The sequence below is a fragment of the Clupea harengus genome, chromosome 10 (genome assembly GCF_900700415.2).
Source record: "Clupea harengus chromosome 10, Ch_v2.0.2, whole genome shotgun sequence".
Classification (NCBI taxonomy): Eukaryota; Metazoa; Chordata; class Actinopteri; order Clupeiformes; family Clupeidae; genus Clupea; species Clupea harengus.
The window spans coordinates 15102667-15124197 of record NC_045161.1 but is presented as its reverse complement, the minus strand read 5'-3'; the positions used below and the strand labels follow the sequence as shown (position 1 = coordinate 15124197).

The following is a 21531-nucleotide window of genomic DNA, read 5'->3' as shown; positions in this document are numbered from 1 at the left end:
GCCGACGTCAATCAAAATTTTCCCACTATCATGGCGTGCATTCGCGCCCCACCTGTCACGTCTCTGCGCCCCACCAGTGGCCTACATCTTCCAAAGTTTTTTTTTTCCTTTGACACAGCCGAGCTCTCTGTTTGACATGCTTATCGCCATATTGACAATGAAATTGGTCTCACGCCTCCACTCAGCAGGGGTGGATCCATTTGCTTTAGTTCCCCAGTCAGAGCTCCAAATTGATGTTGTTTTGCAAAGAAATTCTGACTTGTTGGACCTTGTATCAAAAAACAATCACCACCACACTTCATGATTCAGTTCAAACCAGACAGTCCTTTCCCTTTCCTGTTACTAAGATGCTGGAAGATTTGCCATAAATTCATTACAGAAGAAAACACACACAGTGCATGGTCACACACTCTGAACATTCGCCTTACAGTGAAAATGGCTCACTGGTTGGAACTTGGAAACTTGGAACTGTAAAGAGTCTTGATCACAGCAGACATGTAGTTACATGTGCTACGTCCCTCCAGTCTCTCCCCAGTTTTCTCCCCTAAGATACTTCCTCCGAGCGCCACTACATCTTTAGGTATGTGCTCCAGCTGATTTGCATATTAAGACCTTTTGAAAGGTTGACTTTCAAAATGAGCTGTTTCAGACTGAGATACATTTTCCAATCCTGACACATTGAGGATATTTTTCTGTACGTGATTCACACACAATTGTCACAAGTGTACAGTCTTTTATAAGTGACATTTATCTGCATACATCTGGGGCTATGCAATGTGTTGCTAGGTTTTTGCTTTTATGATTTATTCCAATCATGGGGTGTCTCTTATCTTTAGCATACAAAGCTGTGCAGTGTGATTCTAAATGGTGACCCTCTTAACACAATGTGGATTGCCTAAATTCCAAAACAAAAAGGTCATAGCACATATCTTCCCCTTCTCTAAAGAGCACACTTTGGGCAGCCTCTGGACTTTTTAACCAGTGGCCCGTCTCCCTCTCCTCCTACCCAAAGTGACGTTATTGGGGCCTGAGGCCAGACAGTAGAGGTGTTTATATTTTGGAAATATATACAGAGATTGTAATGGGTCAGGGTGAGACCTCATCTTTTCACCTCATTGAGTCAACCTCCCCCTCTAAAAAGAGTCAGCAGTTTCCCACATAACCAGCTCTTGACAATCACACATCACAAAGGATCCTTGTCTTTAACCTATGATCTTAGACTTTTAATCATACATCACAAAGGATCCTTATGTCTTAAACCTATGATCTTAGACTTTTAATCATACATCACAAAGGATCCTTATGTCTTGAACATATGATCTTAGACCTTCTTTCTCTCTACAACTCACTTAAAACTTGCTTGGCTTCAGTTCAAACCAAACAGCCCTTTCCCTTCCTAAGAAATTCGCCATAAATTAATTACAAAAGAAAAACACACAGTGCATGGTCACACACACATTCGCCTTCCAGTGAAAATGCCATTGAGCTGATATGAGCTGCTATCTCAGGAGATTACTGCTGTTTGTTTATCCATCCGCAGGGGTGCTCTGACATCACAGCATCTGCGAGTCCTGATTGAACTGGATTGGTTGAAGTGCAATAGCAGAAACTCTCAGGTAACAACATCGATGTTTACAGTCAAACACTCAAACACTCAAACAGACACACAAACACATGCACACACACACAGACGTACACGACACACACTTACACACGTACACAGACACACACACACACATATCTACAAATCCTGGGAGCAGGGCAGGATGTGACATGAGCCTAGTATTTTCTGCCATTTCCTCCCAAACCTGTCGAGTGAGGTACCAAAACCAGACAGGGCACAAACAGCCTTTTTATCTGATTCATCCAGAACAATAACTCCGATCCCAGTTTCAAAAACAGCCTCTTTTCTCACACCCACGTCTTTGAGGCCCCAAGAAAATAAAGGATGAATCATGAAGTGAATCATATTTTCTAGGTTTCATGAACCTCAAGAAGGGCTTGTTCAGAAGGGCAGAAGGCTAAACAGTATCTAGTATTTGTTTATTGCTGATAAGATTGTCCAATATACACTCCATGATGTAATTGTAAAAAAAGGATGTTTAATGCTGAATATGTCTTATGCCTAAAGAATCATTTTCTCTGTTGTTATTAATGTTTCTTGCCAAGGATCTGACGAAGAATGACTATATCATCTATTTGTAATGATCTAGTACCATAACCCCTACCACCCCCTCAAGCAGCAGTGTAAGGTGTCTTTGTGCTAACAGGAAATTAGATTTCCACTCCTTCCTGTCCATCAACATATCCTGTTATTGTATTGTAGTACACCATGTGTGTGTGCGTACATGCTTTTATACACCATTGCCAGTAATGTCTTAATATAAACATCAACTCATTTGAACGTGGTCAGTGTCTTCCTTTAGACACAACAAAAACGTCCTTGGCCACAGAGCAAACCGGGCAGCACAGGAGACTCCAATCACCACTGCCACTTTCCATGCAAGGCCAGATGCTTATTGAAAAGACTTCATAATCCACTTACACGGACGACTGGGCCTATTGTGGAGAGTTATTGCTGTGCTGTGAGCCCACTGCTGTGATCTGGCCATTGTCTCAGCACTGCTGAGTCTCCCACTTATGCGCCAGTGTCTGTCTGTCCCATCTTCCTAATGACACACACATCATGGGTAACTGGCCAGAGGGTAGGGGAAGCTAACCAAGGTCACATGCACTTTTGCCCAATGGTATATGTCATATCCAGGTCACATGCCCTTCTGCCCTACGGTATATGCCATATCAAGGTCACATGCTTCAACCGTGCGATGATGCTGTATTTTTCATGAGCAACTTTCCCTGTCCAGCCTCCCTGTGCTTCTAAAATTGTTTCTGTTAAATATGGTGTACCACAGGGGTCAGTGTTTATTTTTTTTCATTTATTTTGTTTATACATGCTTCCTCTTGAGCACATTATTCTTTTCCCCTTTTTATTTTTATGCTGACGATATGTAGATTTATCTGCCTGTTAGATCATCAGATCCTGGTGTGCTGAGTTCACTTGATGACTGCCTTTGTGATATCAAACATTGGATGTCAAATAATTTTCTTCAGCTAAACTCAGACAAAACTGAGATCCTTGTCATTGTCATGGCAAAACAAACTACCATCTGCTGGTTCCCTAGTAGGTCTTATCAAGTCTGTTGCAAAGAATCTTGGTTTGACAGTAATCTTAGTTTTGACCAGTATATCACAAAACTTTTTTATCATCAAGATCTACGTTAACTGTTAAAAACATGGAGACAATTTTGCACTCCTTCATCTCACCTGGATTACAGCCTTGTTACCTGCCTGAACCAAAAATCTATTAATTGGCTATACACCAGCTACATTTGACTGAGAGCCAGCATCCTAATGGTGGCCGTACCTCAGCACTGGAGAGAACTCAGGTTGCCAGAATCTCCAAGGTTCTGACTTCTGACATCTTCCAGCAAAAAGTTACCTGGCCTAAATCTGTGAGGCCAGATTCAGATCATCTCAAAAAACATGCAGTGCAGTATGTACTTTGAGATCCTTAGACAGAGGTATTTTGTCTGTTCCAGAGGCCCATCTGAAAACTAAAGGAGACAGAGCATTTGCAGTCAGGGCCCCGAGGCTCTGGGAAGGTCTGTTTGAGGAAATTAGGTTGGCTTGGTCAGTGACTTCCTTTAAGTCCCTTCTTAAAACACACTTTGAGCCTTTCCGGATTTTGCATGAGTTTTCATTTCTTTTGAATTGTCTATTATTTCCTTTAAAAAATATTTTTTGGTGATTGTTTTGATCTATTTTCTTTTAAAACTCGAACAGTTTATGACTCTGTGAAGCCCTTTGTAACATGGATTTTGAAAATATTATTATCATTAAAGGTATTTTATCTACCTAGTATTCAAGTGTAACATTAGGAATCCTGTACTGGAAAAAAAGAAAGGGAGGAAAATTCTTACATTTTTCACGTTGTGTCAGTTGTAACACAGTGTCAAGTGCATGGAGAAGGGAAAGAGAAAAGATAAGTGTGTTCCTGGAGGCCCTCTGTGTGACCCTCTGAATCATCTCTCAGAGAGAAAAAGGGGCTTCAAACAGACACATTATCTAGGGAGGGGTGCAGTGTGTGTGTGTGTGTGTGTGTGCTGCTGATGATCTTAGAGAATTTGTCCGTAGACTTTTAATCACACGCGTTAGTGCTGCTTGGCTGAGCTAAGAGGGGTGGAAGAGGAACAGACCGAGGGTCCTGACCTTCAGACGAAAGTAGAGGAGCACTTACAGATGGTCCAGTTCACGAGAGACTCTCGCCGACTGTCGCCACACTACCACGCTCCCCTGGCCCAGTTGCACTGTTATTAATGTGAGCTGACTAAACATGGAGAGAAGGTCAAAATGTCTTTCATTCAAGCCTCTAGCCTCTGGATAGAGGGACTCTCCATACACACACTCACTCACACACACACACACACAAACACACACACACACACACACGCACACACACACACACACACACTCACACACACAAACACAAACACTCACACTCACACACACAAATACAAACAGACTCATATGAACCATAACACAGATGGAAAAACGATTTGATTTGAATTTTTTTAATTTAAAATAATTTATAATTGTGATAAATACAAAAGCTTATAATAAGTTAAAGGCTCAGTATCCTAGAGTGTTATTATGCCACCCAAAGGAGGTTAAAGGGGAGGGGGTGTCCGTTTCCTTAGAGGCCATCTGTCAAGGAGAGCCAGAGTTTTGTCTAGGACACCGTTTCTTTCTCTCGCTCTCTCTCTTTGTCCCTTTCTTTTTTCTCTATCACTCTCTCTCTTGCTCGCTCTGTCTGTCTACCTCTCTCATTTTTCTTGCTCAGTCTGTTAGGACAGCTGATCTCAATCCCACTGCAGCAGCTGTCATGGATTAGGGGTAGAATATCTAATGAGAGAGTCCCCACACAGATAATGGGTGCAAGCAGTATTCAATGATGCATCTCCCCTTCACAGACGAACCCACAAACACTCACACACACACACACACACACACACACACACACACACACACACACACACACACACACACACACACACACACACACACACACACACACACACACACACACACACACAGAGTCTTGCAGACACGTGGCAGTCTGAGTCACTCAAAATGTTTGTCCAGTGTTTACAATGTTTGGCTCCCGATCCCTCGGATAATCCTGCGGCTGGCAGTCTTCTTTTGACGACTGTTGGGAAAACAAACCGCCACACAGCTCGTGATGATTGGCAGCTCTACCATTTGAGAGAGCCGTTAGCCATGGCCCCTCCTCCCAAGCTTTATATCATATCTTCCGTCGATAGCCTCCGCCACGACTTCATTTCACTATATGGAGAGAGATCGACAGAGAGAGAGAGAGAAAGGAGAGAATAGTTAGGGGAGGGACTCAGGGAGACAGCAGGCAATTCAAAACAAAACAAACATATTTCATTGTGTGTGTGTGTACACCCTCACTCTCAACCCGGCTTTTTGAAAAGATTACACGGCTAGCTATTAATTACTGTGGAGGATTATCTGTATTTGTCACCAGTGATGTTTTTGTTTGGTTAGCTTTGTACTTTGTGCCTAAAGGGTGTTTTGTGTTTTCCAATCCACCTGTGCACTCAGGTACTGCTTTAATTCTCTTAGGTGAATTATGACAGCTGGTACACCTCTGATGAGACTCTTACAGAATTATATTTGTGTACACTTCAGTGTAGATGTTATCTGTCTGGATAGATCTCTATTGAAATACAGTGGGCATGCAACTGTGCCTCAGTTCACATTTAATTGTTAGAATATTAGGTAATATGGAGCCATTTTGGGCTACCTGGTTGACACACTGCTACGTGGTGAAACACAGTGGTTGTTGGTGTAAGAGATAAGAGTCTATTTACATGGTGGATGGGGAAAGGTGAGTACTCACACATTGGAGCCAGGCATGATCCTCTCCTTGGACTGTTTGACAAAGCTGAGCTTCCTCAGGAATGATGGCAGTCTGATGCGGGGCCGGTAGTGCGTTGAGACGGGGCTGTGGAGGAAACAGAGAGAGACTCAGACAGAGAGAACTGAGGACAGTCTTTGAGGGGACAGCCTTAATCACGCATTACATATTCCTTCGTTTTCCATACAAGCAATCAGGTCAGGGGCCACCCTATCAACTCACCATTCTGCTGGGCCTGATGCTCCCTCTGCCCTCTCCTCCTCTCCCTCCGTGTCCTCTCTCACACCATCTTCTGCATTCTCCTCTGCTTCCACCACCGCCTCCTTTCTTTCCCTCTCCTCCTCGTCCTCCTCCTCTTCGATGTCGAGATCCGATATCTGGTCCCAGATGCGGCTGTTGACCCACAGAACCTCCTGCAGTTTGTGCCCGCCGCCCACGCACGTCATCTGGCGACAGAGCGGGCAGCGCACGGTCAGCAGGCCACTCTTGGGCACGGACATGGCCTCCAGGCAGGGGACGCAGAAGGTGTGGCGGCAGTGGAGCACCCTGGGAATGCGTCCGCTGCGGGAGTACGGCCTGTAGCACACGCTGCACTCACGCTCCTCGCACAACACCATGGTGATTGCCGTTTAAGAGGCTCGCAGACAAGGGGGGTGTCAAGTAGGGGACAAGAGGAGGAAAGCACACAGGCAAGGTGCAGAGGAGGGAAATGAAGCGTCTGAAGCTGACTGACAGGGCCGTTTCCCTTACAGACTCCTGGTGTGAGGGGGCTCAATGGTGCAGGATCCAGATGGATGAACTGTAGCTCAGCTTCTTTTTGATCCAGCAGTCTGTTTTGGGAGGTTTAGTGGTTACGGATGACCCGTTTAAAAGCACCTGCTTTAGGAAGAGATTGAGGACAGAGTCTGGAGGCAAGATGCTGATTTTGATGGATTTAGGCCTGGGGGTGTTTCCTCTCCCCCAACGCTCTCTTCTCCAAACCCCTTTTCACTGTCTGGTGCTCTTCCACCCACTGCTGTCTAGGATCCACTTCTATGGATGGATGAAAATTAGAAAAATTAACACACTGACCTAAAAGGAGACATTTGCCCTCATTAAACTTAATTAAGTTGTAGAAATATACATTGCCAATACATGTATTCTACAGGCACTGCCATAGATTATTTTACAGATTAAGGATAAAGTACAATGCCCTCTAATGATGCCATCTAAAAGAAACAATAATCTCAGTCTCTTTTCCTGTCCAACACAAACATACATTTGTATCTCTGTCCGGTCTCCATCCACATATTTCTCAATTCAAGGACATGCATGTCCTGGTGGCACAATGGAACACTGAAACACTTCACAACAGGCCATTGTGGTGGTAACCAAGGTCAGAGGATGTATTGTGTGGAGAATTCAAATAATATTCTCTCCCTGGATGCTGGCCACCTGTTAGGCAGAAATAATTAATGGCACTCTCTGACCTTTCAGAGACTAACCTTTGACCTATTTTGACTGCTAGAGCGCATAATGTTATTTCCTTCTTAGAAATGTGTGCTTACCACTCACAGTCTAGATTAGATTAGTCAAATTTAGCCACAAGAAAGAAGACTGGGAGAAATGTAATCATGTGGATGATTACATACAACCCAAAGGCTTTTAAGAAGTGCATTCTTTGATTACATTTCCTTTTACATTTAACAGCATTGTTTCTGTCTTTGGTTTAGAGTTTAACATGTATGCATTTGCTGCTGTTCTTCAAAAGGTTAAACGAAACCATGCACATCCATTTTACGATTATTTACTGCCTACCTATCTGTAGATAGGTGTGTCTGAATTCATGTGTCATTAATCTCAAACTGTCTGCTCCTAGATTATCTAGACATGTGCTCCCATACAAAAACATAACACAAAATTCATGACCCCATTCTTTGTGAAGGGGGTTAGAAAAACAGAACACTTTGCTTAAAATAGAACAGAAAAGGAAAAGTAAAATCCAAAACAGGAAATAGTACTTACAGGCAGATTGAGTAAAGAAATCAACATCAGTTTGGGTTGAACTCCTGTGTTGTGATAGAGACCTTGCAGTGAAGTTTAGTCCAGCTCATCTCTACTCTACTGACAGTCTGAGCTTCTGTTCCGCTCTTCTTAGCCAGCATGGGATAGAGTCATGTGGTAGGTGGAGTGTGTGTGTGTGTCATGTGGTTGGGGGGGGGTTACTCTCTTGCTCACTCAGTGTCTCTCCTACTAACATCCCCCCCTCAGACACAAACACCCTTCCTCCCTGTTTTCATAGGCACACTCTCTCTCTCTCTTCCTCCCTCCCCCTTCATTCATCCTCCTCGCTCGACTGGCATGACAGGGCAGCTGTGTATGCAGTGCAGGGCCAACCCTGGGGACCTGATGGTTTAAACACTCATTATGCACAGTGGGAGGGGAGGCAGGGCTCTGGCCGTCTCACCGCAGCGCTCTTTGTTCGCGCTGCTTAACAGCTGACAGGAGGGACAGGTGGAGACAGCAGCGAGAGCGGGGAGAGACAGGCGGAGAGATGACATTCCTCAAAGCAACCCAAAGGTCACTGTTGCTCTATTGCCAGGGAGAAGGACGATATGGCTTTTAAAAAAGCTTTTCGTATTTCATGCTTTTTTTTTATTAAAGGTTGCGTTCAATTAGTGGTTGTGAAATTGAAACCTCATGTCCACATGTTGAGTCACAAGGGCAGGCATGACGGAGAGGAGGGGTGGGGAAGTCATGACTGAGCTGGATTTCTATCTGAGGTTTTGTCAGATCATAATGAGCCCCCAAAACCCACCAACCACCCGTCCCACACAATGTCAAACGGCCTCCCAGGATTTTGCATAAAGATTCAAAGCTTCAGCTACTCTAATGTTAACCCTTTTAGGGGTCTGTTTTTACCCATCTGAATTAAGCCACATCTGGACTAGTTTACAGACCATTATGGAGACTCTGGACTATCACTGGGCTTGATCTCAATTCTGAAAACCAAACTCACCACGAGAATAAACACCCAAGAAAAAATCCTTTGTATAACTGAAACAGTTTTCTGATTGAATATATGCAGGTGATTGTCCATAATGGTGGAACATAGTTTTAGTAAGCATTGCAATAACTAGACCACTAACATGGCAATATGTGATGTATATATATGTTATGTTATTATTTGAGTGAAATGTCAAACACTGAATGTCCATTGAGATCCTCCTTGTGAATGCGCTTTCCCTCCTGTTGTGGCAATAGATTGAAAGTAGCACACACCTGCCCTCACATGGAATTAAGTGGTACTGCAACCTAGCATTTAAGATATGCTCTGAAAATGTTCTGTAAATGTATGATGATCTGTATTTGTACTATACTGTGAAGATTAATGTCATATAGAGCGTATATTGTTTATCATCATTTGTGATAAAAAAAAAATCAGTTTTGGATGAGGCTATTTGCACCATCATTATTATCTGTATACCTCGGTGAAAACGGAGAAATCGTTTATCAGTGGTCATCAGTCATCAGTGGTCTATAGAGGCACTCTGATTTCTTGCCCTGGTGTTTTGGGATACTTTTGTCTATATCGAATCGACCTTTTGTTGAAATGTATCTAAACTGAACCTGTCCTCGTGAACCTGTCCATAGAGACCCGAGTTCGAATCCCGGGTAAACCTTACAAAAACGTCGAATCGATGACAAAAAGCGACAATTAAAACATGAATGGACTGACAAGTATTTGTTTACGTTACCATCCGTAACAATTGTTACCCGGTGTGTTTACTCTGCAAAGAATGAATGCACTATTTGTTGTGCTTCACTATTTGTTGTGTTTACAGTTCACAGCTCCTGTATATAGCCATTCCTCCCTGTATATATTTCTTAGACCGTTGTGCTGTTGTGTTGTATTGTGTTGACAGTTCACAGCTCCTGGCTGTATATAGCCATTCCTCCCTGTATATATTTCTTAGACCGTTGTGCTGTTGTGTTATGTTGTATAAGTTGTGTAAGTACACCGAGAGCCACTTAAGCCGGAAACAACTCCTTGTTTGTGCAAACTTACTTGGCCAATAAACGTGATTTTGATCCTTATTCTGAATGCATCGCGGTACTTAAGTATCTGGGCCACATCAGAACCGAACCTTGGCCATATTTGATTTATTCACCACCACAAAAGCAGGGCTCGTCCGGGATTTGAACCCGGGACCTCTCGCACCCAAAGCGAGAATCATACCCCTAGACCAACGAGCCAACTAAGACACTGACAACACCTTCAGAACTTAACCGTCCAGTTACACTCTACGTACAAGTTATATTGAAAGTGTTCATGCTTTTACTCTTTTTGACGCGTTTCCACAATCCACGTACATGACAGCAATTGCTACCTTTTATGGTCAACTCAGTAAAAAAAAAAATGGGCTCGTCCGGGATTTGAACCCGGGACCTCTCGCACCCGAAGCGAGAATCATACCCCTAGACCAACGAGCCACGTGCCACCTAAACTTGGCATAATGATGCTAAATTCTACACACATCCGGGTTTTCGTTATTTTCAGTAATAGACAGTAAGTTTCATCCCCTCAATAAATTACTACCGGATTTGTATGTTTGTTACACTTAAACTCATCGTTTGGTATTAAGCAATCCATTTCATAGTTCGTCGTGTTGAACGTCTGCTCGAAACAGTTTGACAAGCTAATGTTAACTTTAAGTTAGCTGTCGCTAGATAACTATTAACGTTTACTGCCATGTGTCTACATTGGCGAGCTAATTCGCTCCATATTTAAAAAAAAATACATAAGTGAAATCTCACAAACCACTTACAATTACACCATGCGTAAAAGTGTTGTTTTCTATGTATTTTAAAGAACACTTATGTCATAACACTGCTCTATCAGTTGCAGTACACTGGAAAGTGTGCAGACTACTGCGCATGCAACTACCCATGTCACCTTGCGTTCGAAACGAATTGTCGGTTGTGAGTAGTGCGCCAAGTGCAGACAGTACCGTTACCGTAGCTAGCTAGATGAAGTGTAAACATACAAATCACTGTCTGTTCACTTGTCTGTTAAAGAGGGTAAGTTATACAAATTGAATTGTTTTACGCCTATTGGATTGTGGGCTACTTATATGTCTTAGGATTTTAGAAGACAATGTTGCCTGATGTTCACCTTGGGAACTATCAACAACTTTGTCAACTATCGTTGAGTATACGCTAGCTATCGATAGCTCATTTGTTTGGATCAGACCACCGAGGCTAGTTTAGATCTTTGTTAACTACTCAGCTAGATAGCATGCTTGTTGGCCAAAGTTCATGTTAGTTTAGTGAGTTTAGTTAGCATAGCAAGCTGCTACTGTCAGAGAATGTCTTGTTAGGTAGGACAATGCTACTGCTGTCCATACAACGTACTGGTATCCTCTTATTCGATAGGATAGCCTTTCTGGCGGTTATCAGACGGTCAAGACATCAGAAAGTTAGAACAGTTTATACGTATCTTTCTAAGCATGTACGATTTAATGCGTTGTCTTGTCTTACATCTTAGTTGCATGAGTAACTCTGTGCGTTAATAACGTAACAAAAGTGGCACGCGTTCGTTTCTCTCAATCACTGACCCACAAGATGCTTCATCTATTTTTAGACTGTGTATTCAGAGGTGAGGATGACAAGTTGAGACAACTTGCAAAGACAATTAAATGGACATGGACGCATTTTTGGAGACACTTCGGGACCAAGGCGGGAAGTGAGTGTCCATATCATTTACATTAGCAATACGACTTAAAGTCTCCAATCTTTTTACTTAAGAGTAGAATATACACTTTTTGTTGTCAGAATCAAAAGTGCTTGTAGACTTAAAAAATTATGCAAGACAGTGATTGTCTCTGTTTCTGTCCATAGCGTTTCATGCCTTTTACTTTATTTGTTAACATTTTCCTACCCCTGATCGAAATAATGAATGAGAAACACCTAAAACACAGACTCTAGATACGCTACGGCACATAAATGGTGTTAAATGTTCCTGTTTCACTTGTTCTCTATGGATTTGTTACAATGTAGTACAATGTGATTACGAGTTCAAGCTGATGGTTCCGACTTCAACCTCAATATGTTATTTTTTTGTTTCAAATCAAACTAAAGCAACACAACTGTGTCATGTCTAGCTTGTTTTGAACTGCATTTTATCTGCATACAGATATCTTCGTTGAGATAGTTCAGTCCAGTTAAAGATGTGTCATACATGAAGACATATCATTGTCACTCTTTTCTACTTCCACTTGACCTCCTTCAGTTCCATTCTCTCGTCCTGTGAGCCGGAGCTTGAAGAACTCCTCCGCCAGATTGACATCATGCTGAACCACAAGCGCAGCGAATGGGAGGCAGAGGTGCGTGCCATGGAAGGGCGTCTCCATAGTGGAGAGGCAGAGCTCCAGACTGCCCGGGACCTTCTGGAAAGGAGGAACACTGAGGTAAAGCCAAGCTCAGTCTCTCTGAAAATCCACACTGTCCATTGTTTCGTCTTGTAGAAGTAAAAATAAATGTGAGTTGTCTGTTGGTGCAATTTGTGTCTGGTGGTTTATGCCTTTGCCTTTATGTTCAGCAGATGCTTAGGGTGAGAGAAGCAGTCATTGACCTGTTAGACCTTGAGGGCACTGGCTTCCGGATGTTAAAAATGGTAGTGGAAAAGGAGTTGTTGCAGGTGATCTGGCATGGAGGATGGTGTGGCTTTCAAAGCAAGACACTAAGTGCATGTGTCTGCAGACCTCCTAAATCCTATGGCTTCCATAGTTCCATAATAAACTGCTTCCTTGTGTGTGTTGACAGATACTGTGGCAGCAGTGCAACCCTTTACAACAGTCATTTCACAGGTTTTGTCACTTAAAAAAACAAAACACATACATCTTCTTCATATTTTCTTACCATGGGAGAAGTGCTTTGGATCTGATTTCCTCCTACAAAGCCTTGTCATACATCTTCTATTCCACGAGTCATGTGGTTAAAATTGAGTACCAAACCATACCTGATCACGTGACGGAAACAGCAGTATAGCTACATCTAGAGCCCTGTGTTTTCTATGGAAGATGAATCAATACAACATCATTTTAACATTATAATATAATAATATAAAAATTTTACTCATAGTGAATATAAAACTTATATAAACATGTCACTCAAGTGTTGGTTGGATAGGCAAAGCGACACACACAGGCGTACATGTAGACAGAGTAAGAGCTGCTGAGAACATGGCATGGGAGTCTGACATGTAGTAGCTGTGAGAACCATTGGTGTCATCTGTGCATGCTGCTGCTCTTAGAGGCTGGTATGTTTGGCAGTGCTGCTTGTCAGTTGCCATGGGATACTCAGAGCCCTGCCCTGTGTTGACCCTCTGGCTGTGTGTCTTCAGATCCGAGCGCTCAGCAAGCAGCTGGAAGAGATGCATACTGGGAGACAGGAACTCGTGACTAAGTATGAGGAGCAGCTACAGCACGTGCGAGATGAGGTGGGGTCTGCAGGTTATCAAGTAGTTTGAAAATCATCATTTGCTAGTATCTGTAAATTATGCTACATGCTTTGTGTTATAGATGATGTTCATATCAACAATTTAGCAAATATATTCAATGTGTTCTCTCTAAACATAGACCAGTACTTGCCACTTAAAATTGTTTTTAAAATCAAAGGTTGCTGCAACCGGTTTGTGTGTTTGTCCCCTCTCTCAGCTGGCCAAACTGAAACGCAGCTACGAGAAGCTCCAGCGGAAGCATCAGAAGGAAAATCGGGAAGTGGCCAAGACTCGCGGCGATGACAAAAACGAGGTGTCACGCCTGAATGGGAAGATCGAGGTAACACCTGGAGTACTTGAGGCAGGCTTCAGAGGCTTTGTCCTGTAATAGCAGTGCAGGACCCGACTGAGTTTAGAGTAACAGAACTGCCTCCACAGTGAGTTATGCTGCTCGTGTTAGTGAGTGAGTGAGTGAGTGAGTGAGTGAGAGCTGAGGTGAGGTGAGGTGTTACAGGAGAGCAGGCTTATTGCTACTGTACTCTTATTTTCCCATGTGCTTTCAGTTGGACGGCCTCTGAATTGGCCTATATATCAGCCCATGCTTGGCAATCACTCTCGTCTCGTTACAGACACTAGCTGGAATTGTTTGACTGTGTGTGTTGTCAGGATTTCCGCCAGCGCTCGTTGGACTGGGAACAGCAGCGGCTGCAGTACCAGAAGCAGGTGGCCTCCCTGGAGGCCCAGAGGAAGCACCTGGCGGAGCAGTTCACCCACATGCAGGTAGAACACTGTTCAGCATGGACAGCACATGCCTCTCCTTGTGTGAAGGTTTCAGGGATGATTGCAAGCCAGATGTCATGCCTCAACAACAAGTAGTGATGGTGTAGCCAAGAGGCATTTTTTTTTCCTGGGACTTGAATTGTGTAGTATTAAAATGGACATACTGGTGTGTTTCTTTAGTTCAACATTTTAATGTTCTGTGTGTGTGTGTGCATGCTTGCAGTCAGCAGGTCCCAGTCGACTGCAGGAGCAAACTGCAGAGATGCAGCGGGTGCGTAACCAGCTGCACCGGGCTCAGGACACGGTGCAAATGCAGGAGCAGGAGCTGGAGAGACTACGCAAACTCAGAGACGAGCTGGGAGACTCTCTCCGTGAACGGCAGGTCAGACAAACGGTAGGGCAAGACGAATGGGGTGATAGTACGAGAACTGTCTTGAGTAGCTGATACTAACATAACCTCTTGGGACACCATGACTGGACTTCATTGCTGGGCAGTGATAATCAGCTATTTCATTGCTACCATTAGGGAGTACAACCTGCCAGTCAGACGTGTGTGTGTGTGTGTGTGTGTGTGTGTGTGTGTGTGTGTGTGTGTGTGTGTGTGTGTGTGTGTGTGTGTGTGTGTGTGTGTGTGTGTGTGTGTGTGTGTGTGTGTGTGTGTGTGTGTGTGTGTGTGTGTGTGTGCAGGTGCTGAGTGAGGAGAAGCATGAGCTGAAGGCCACTCTGGGCACGCACGAGCAGCTCCTGTGCAGCTCCGGCATGCAGCAGCAGCAGCTGCGCGCTGAGGTCACCAGACTCAGCCAGGCCCTGCAGGCCAAAGAGCAGGTCATCCGGTGAGTGGCGGGCGGTGGAGGCCCCAGAGGAGGGTTTGGAGGGAAAGAAGAGAACCTAGTTCCCTCTCACATTTCAGTAGTTCTGAGAACGCCACTGGTAACTGTGTGGGTTGGTCAGGTTCATTGGGTCGAAAAAGGGGTTGGTTGTTTTTGCCTTCTATGGAAGTGCATTCTAGTACAGTTTATCTAGATTGGTCTTTTTTCAGTCCCTGCATCTTTTTGTTTACACACGTGTGTGTGTGTGTGTGTGTGTGTGTGTGTGTGCGCCTGTGTGCCTGTGTGTGTGTAGGTCGTTGGAGGACTGTTTGAGTGTGGAAAATTCGTCCTCAGGCATGTCGTCCGTGCGTCAGGAGCTGGAGCGTGTCACTGCCAGGCTGCAAAGCTCCCAGGCCTGCCAGAGCCACCTGAAGGCTGAGCTGGCTCGCCTCAGGGAGAGGTGAGAGGATTCATCACTTCTCCACTCAATGTTGCACTACAACATTCTCTAATGTCATATTGAGGATATTGATTATCGCTGAATCAAAGCCTTTGTGGTTACTGTGGTTATTTGGCTGCACTGAAAGCTGTAAGAAAGAGATGTCCTCTGTCAAAAAGTAGCATATACCTGCACATATGACAAGTAAGGATGAATTCCCCTCTTACACTATGCCTGTTGACATGAACTGTGAGAAGTAAATAGCTTATTGTGAACTAGTGTGGTTGGTTATGGAGTGAGTGTTCAGTTTTAAAAGAGACATATCTTGTGTGTTAGCATGGACAGTGAGCGCAGGCCCAGAAGAGAGTCCAGCAGAACAGCAGAGGAGTGGAAACAGCTAGAGGAGGGACTCCGTCGCACACAAGCAGAGGCCAATAAGGTGAGAGACGGGAGGGGTCATTAGGACCTGGATCTGCTCTTGATGGTAGAACGCTTTAGGTTGTAAGTAGCCCAGTTATTGTAGCATATGATTGTAAATAGCACTGTATTATACTATAGCATGTTGTGGTTGTGTGCATTTTTGTTGGCCTCATGTAGATGTCCTTGTTGGTGCATATGTGTACATACGCACTTGCATGCTTGAACCAATGAACGTCTCCTTGTGGTTATATATGCATACGCCCATACGTGTGTCTGTGCCTGTAGCTCCGGGAGGAGCTCAGTATAGCTGAACAGACGCGCCGCGGTGAGGCAGAGGGCATGAGGAAGGAGGTGTCCCAGCTGACCGGTGAGCTGCACCAGAGGGACATCTCCATAGCGACACTCAGTGGCTCCGCCTCCAGCATTGAGAAGCAGCTGAGGGCCGAGGTGGAAAGGGCGGAGCGACGCGCTGCTGAACTCAAGGTGGGTGGAGCTTAGCCGAGGACAAAGGGCCATCTTTGGAGAGTATTTTTGATCCACTCATTAATCGTCTCAATTTGTGCAGTCGTTGACTGAAATGTATCGTAAGGGTGCACACATCTGCATCAACCCCATTCCGTAGGGGTTGTCAGAAGGATGTCTGATGTGCATCTGTTAGACGGCTAATGTATTTTCATTGTGTAATTAGAGTGACTGGAATGCTAGTAGGGCCTGTAGTTAGTGCACTCACTGAACCTGCTAAGCCTACAGCTGCACGGTAGTTTGTTTTTGAGGCCAAATGGACCAATGAAACACTGTTTTAGGTTCTACAGAGCTGGATTGTAATAGTGGCAAGCTCTCCCTGCCACTCAAAGCTCTGTCTCTGCTTAGAGTTACAGCAGTTACCTGAGAAGGTGGTAGGTAGGTAGGTAGGTAGGTAGGTACCTACCACTTTCTAGGTTGTCCGAGGTGTAGTTCAGGCTGTTTTTCTCCATGTTGTGAGCGTGCCTTTGTCCTCCTCTAGCTGACCCAGGTGCAGTTGGAGACCCTGAAGCTGGAGAACCAGCACCTGAACGAGCTGCTGGAGAGAGTTGAGCCCCACTCCCCAAAGGTGAGCTCCTGAGGACTCACTGACCAATGGATATCACAGCACATTGGAGTCGACTGTGCATGCTGTTTCCCCCATCTGCGTCACAAACTCACATGCACATATACACATTTTGTATACTTTATTTCATTCGACAATACAATTCAAGTTTCATCAGGAATCAAATGTTCAGATTAGTCCAACAAACCAAAGCAGTTCAACAGTCCATTATGGGTTTTACAGTTCAAGGGTAGAGGAAACATTGTGTCATCCAAATAGACATGCATCCTATCAATGCTGATATTGAGCAGTACTTTGCCAACTGTTTAGCCTATAGAGAATTATATATTTGATTTTTATGCACAGTATGATTGTTCCAAAAACAGATCAAAGACACAAGATATTTCAAACTTTTCAACTTTTTTTGTCATACTGAGAAATAGTGAAGATCTCTAGTGTGTTTGCAATTATAGAGAAGGTGTCTGCAGAAGAATTAAACCACACACACACACACTCGGCCATGGGCAAAGGCACACGCATGTATACGTACACATTTTTATTCTGTGTCAAACCCACACGCTGTCTCACCAACACCTGAAAATTCATCAATTTACGCTCCTGCTTAATGTTCACTAACACAGACACATGCATACTTTTCTTTCTTACACGTGTGCTGTCTTCAGCAGAAGGGAGACTCATCGCTGGCGTCTCTGCGGGACAGCTACGTGTCGTCCCTGAGCAGCCTGGAGAGGGAGAACCAGCAGCTGCGGCAGGAGCTGGCCGAGGTGCGCGCCCGCCTTGACGCCAGCAACCAGACCTGGCAGGACAAGTATGAGCGAGCCCTCCTGCTCAGCCAGAACCGCAGTGCGCAGAGGTACACACGCAAACACATGCACGCACACACACACACGCATTAATACAGAGACACACAAATATGCAACATGTCTAGAGCTTACAGATGCGTATGCACATGTTCACTCCTGCACTCTTTATGTCCACACACACCCCTGTCAGGTGTGTTTTTTTTTTTTTTTTTTTTTTTTTTTTTTTTTGAAAATAAGAGTTGTGGCTTTTATCAGATTCACTGATTTAAATCATTACAAATTAAAAGAATGTGTTGAAATGTGTTTTTAAAGGGAACCTAGCCAGCTGCTGATATTCTCATGTTGAATATGAGGTGTATCATGACCACCAGGGGGCACAATTGTCATATAAATCGTTAAAGAGAACCGCATGCCCTGGTGTCCAAAATGGGTGTTGTAATAGTTTGTACAGCTTTAAACATAATGTTGAAGCTTGAATTGTAACAAAAATGCTTTACTGTTTTTGTTAGGTAATCATTATGCATCCTCAATATACATGATGTATTTTGATTTTGTTTTCTTATACTGGGTTCATGTCTGAAATTATGTTTGTGCATTGTGAAACTTGTTTTTAAATTATATATATCTATATCATCATTTTTCCACTGACTCCATGCCATCTCCTATGTGTCCATCAGGAGTGATGAGGAGACCCAGCGCAGGTACCAGGAAGAGCTGGTCGCCATGGAGACACGTCTCCGAGATAACTCCATGCACTACGAGGAGGAGATCCAGAGGCTTCACCAACAGGTGGAGTCTCTATCAAAGACTCAAAACTCCCAGACCATCAACGGACCCCCGCGGGAACGCCAATCCCCCTCCCCCGCCCCTTCAACCGCCTCTTCCTCCTCCTCGGCCTCGTCATCCTCGGTGCTGAAGGCCAGGCAATTGGCTGCTGTGCTGAGTGGGGTGGCCAATGGGGAGGAGGCGCACGGCTCCAGTGCTGCTGAGGATTTCCTGCCCCTGGTGAGGAATGCGTCTGTGGCTCAGCCAAACCCATGTGCGCAGCATCCACTGGCCCCTGGCACCGCTCCACTGCACCAGGGCTGGAGCTGACTGAGTGTTTATCTTACTATATTAACAGTGACAGGTCCAGCTAGTAGCTGATTGCAAGACATTCAAAGCTAGCTAAACAGACTCTGTTAGGAAAGCGAACTTGTCAATGTATGAGGCAAAACATTCTTCACTTAAATACTTATTAGTCTTTTTACTCAGTCTTCCATCGTTATATCCACATAACCTCTGACGGAGAGTCCAAATTCAGGACTTCTGCATACCTCCTGATGAGCTTTCCTGAATGGCTAGTTTCCAGATCATAACAGACCTGGGGATGCTTAATCTAGCTGTATCCAGGCTAGATGATTGGTCCAGAGGCCGTGAATGCTGCCTCATCTGCCATTGGATGCACACTATGCACATCTTTATGTAACTTGCGGCACAGCCATTAATGTTCCCTTCTCTAATATTCATGGACTTTTGCGATATTTTCTGTATAAAATTCTCTTTCTTATTTTGCCTTCTTGGTTTTCTCCCAATCTCCATTCTCTCTCTGTGTCTCTCCTGCCCCCCTCCCCTCCCCTCCCCTCCCCTCCCCTCCCCTCTCCCTCCCCTGTTCAGGTGCGAAACGCTGACTCGCCCGTGGGCTTGGTGGCCAATCGCTTCCTGGAGGAGGAGTCTCTGCGCTCGCGGGAGCTGCTGCAGCGCCTGGACTCTCACATCCAGGGCATGCGCGAGGGCACTGCCCAAACCCTCAACAAGTACCTGGGCACAGGCGCCGCGGGCAAGGGGAAGGGCTCTGACAACAGCCCATAAACTCCCACACGCATCCGCAGAGCAGCCGTACGGCAGTGCTAACCGCCCCTGTCCCAGCAGGTGGCACGCCTTCTGCTCTTGGCTGACATGGTGCAATCACTGGTGCTTGTGTTTGACGCGATAATTGCACATAACTAATGACCGTTTGATAAACAGCGCTGTGTGAAATTGAATGAAGATTTTTCTGGCAGCTGGTGTTTGTAGACATGCTACTTCTCTCAGCAAGCCATGCTAGGGTTAGTCTGAGGCAGATAGGAATGCTCAGGACAGGGTTGAGACGGGAATGAATGTAGTGAACCGGTAGGAACCTTTGGACTTCTCATTACACTGGGGACAATCAGTGGATTACACAAATGTGACCGCACGGAAAACACTCACACACACACACACACACAGACAAACGGCATACTGTCACACATGTATTTCACAGTGAGATGCACAACAGCTTCTCAAAGGAAACAGGCATAACCTAATGGCCACACTAGCATGTGCAGACAGTCAATCAACTAGCACACACATATTTTGGGATTTTGTGTGTGTGTGTGTGTGTGTGTGTGTGTGTGTGTGTGTGTGTGTGTGTGTGTGTGTGTGTGTGTGTGTGCACGCACACACCACAGGTGTATTTTCAGTTCTACTCACTCCGCCAAAAGTGTCCTTGCGTCATTCATCGCATTCATCGAGCACTTTTCAAATTCTCACATGTTCTGCTATGTTTTTTTTTTATAACCACCAAAAAACAACTGTTGTCCTCTGTGCCTTCTTGTATTTATATAACACGTTTTGTTTGTTTGTGCTATTTAAAATATGTGAACATCATAGTCAAAAAAAGCAACTGCTGTGTTTTTATAAAAAAAAAAAAAAAAAATGGAGTATTAAATGTGCTTTTGTTTTCATAGTTCTCTGTGTTGGTCGTGTTTCACGGTGGCTTTGTGTCTTAACGTTTTTTTTTCGGTGACGTTCACGCACGGCTTCACAGCAGCTGAGGCATTCTCAGGGTTAGTGGTGCAGTCTGTGGGGTTTGGGAAACATGTGGCCGGCACCGTTCAGCATGGGGTGGCATTCCACAGAGACAGGCATGTGTGGCCAAGACTGTAGGCTTCCCCTCAGAGAGAGAGATGGATGGATGGAGAGATGGAGAGAGGGACAGAGAAAGAAGGCAGAAGGATGAGGGATAAAAAAAAAAGTATGAGAGAAGGATGGAAGAAGTGTGGGAGATTTAGTTCACTAGCCCCGGAGGAGCAGGTGATTGACAGGGGAAAGATATACCAGCCCGTTAAGCAGCTGGCGGTTTGTCAGTGTTCCAGCTTTAAGATTGAAACAGTGAGAGGCATGACTAACACAAGTACATACACACACACACACATTGTGTGCGCTTCCACCTCTCTCGCTCTCTCTCTCTCTCGTACCCTGTCAGACACCCCCCCCCCTAGTCCATCGAAAGTCTTGAGTAGGAATGCACGCACACTGCCAGCGCTGCCATGTCACACACGCTTACTCACACACACACAAACTCACACTGGTGCAAACAGACATACACACACACTAATCCACACGCTAGCGTTCGTCAGAACACTTAAGGAATGTTAATGTTCTCCATGTGGGATGGAGGGGCTGAAGATGTGGAGGGGCCAAATGTAATTACTGACTTGACGCAAAGCGGAGAGGCATGCTCTTATTTTCCTCATGGATGGAGGTGGGGGAGACCTGATGGAAGCACAGCCCACCACCCCCACACTCACACTCACACACTGAGGTCCAACAGGGAGAGGTTTTTGGTTTTGTCATTTTTCCAACATTGTTGTTTTGGTGCACTTAACTGTTCTTCATCTGTGCAGATTCTCAGGTGCACACATTTTCACAT

At 44.8% G+C, this 21531-nt stretch overlaps 2 protein-coding genes and 2 non-coding genes across 10 annotated transcripts; 1 reads left to right on the top strand and 3 right to left on the bottom strand.

The window, feature by feature from the left end:
• Window positions 1–4615: 4615 nt before the first annotated feature.
• Window positions 4616–8769, bottom strand: im:7152348 (uncharacterized protein LOC559250 homolog). Its single transcript, XM_031574791.2, has 4 exons — window positions 8006–8769; window positions 6224–7033; window positions 5984–6088; window positions 4616–5403 (listed from the first exon to the last, which is right to left on the bottom strand). The coding sequence occupies exons 2-4, from the start codon at window positions 6616–6618 to the stop codon at window positions 5358–5360; spliced, it is 546 nt and encodes a 181-aa protein (XP_031430651.1). The 5' UTR covers window positions 6619–7033; window positions 8006–8769; the 3' UTR covers window positions 4616–5357.
• A 1396-nt stretch (window positions 8770–10165) lies between these two features.
• On the bottom strand, window positions 10166–10237 carry trnap-ugg. Its single transcript has one exon. It is a non-coding gene; the product is annotated as a tRNA-Pro (tRNA).
• A 165-nt stretch (window positions 10238–10402) lies between these two features.
• Window positions 10403–10474, bottom strand: trnap-cgg. The gene has a single exon. It is a non-coding gene; the product is annotated as a tRNA-Pro (tRNA).
• A 413-nt stretch (window positions 10475–10887) lies between these two features.
• On the top strand, window positions 10888–20516 carry cep63 (centrosomal protein 63). 7 transcript variants are annotated; one of them, XM_031575530.2, is made up of 17 exons: window positions 10888–11062; window positions 11625–11726; window positions 12273–12450; window positions 12582–12593; window positions 13386–13481; window positions 13699–13821; window positions 14148–14261; window positions 14485–14655; window positions 14949–15094; window positions 15384–15530; window positions 15846–15948; window positions 16215–16223; window positions 16263–16412; window positions 16933–17019; window positions 17679–17869; window positions 18497–18824; window positions 19476–20516. In XM_031575530.2, exons 2-17 carry the CDS (start codon window positions 11680–11682, stop codon window positions 19668–19670), a joined length of 2097 nt encoding a protein of 698 aa, XP_031431390.1. In that variant the 5' UTR covers window positions 10888–11062; window positions 11625–11679; the 3' UTR covers window positions 19671–20516. The 7 variants fall into 7 exon arrangements, with proteins under 7 accessions (XP_031431390.1, XP_031431387.1, XP_012680823.1 ...); XM_031575527.2 differs by having other exon boundaries at window positions 10889–11062; window positions 14485–14643; window positions 16215–16412; XM_012825369.3 differs by having other exon boundaries at window positions 10890–11062; window positions 12585–12593; window positions 16215–16412.
• The last annotated feature ends 1015 nt before the right edge of the window (window positions 20517–21531 follow it).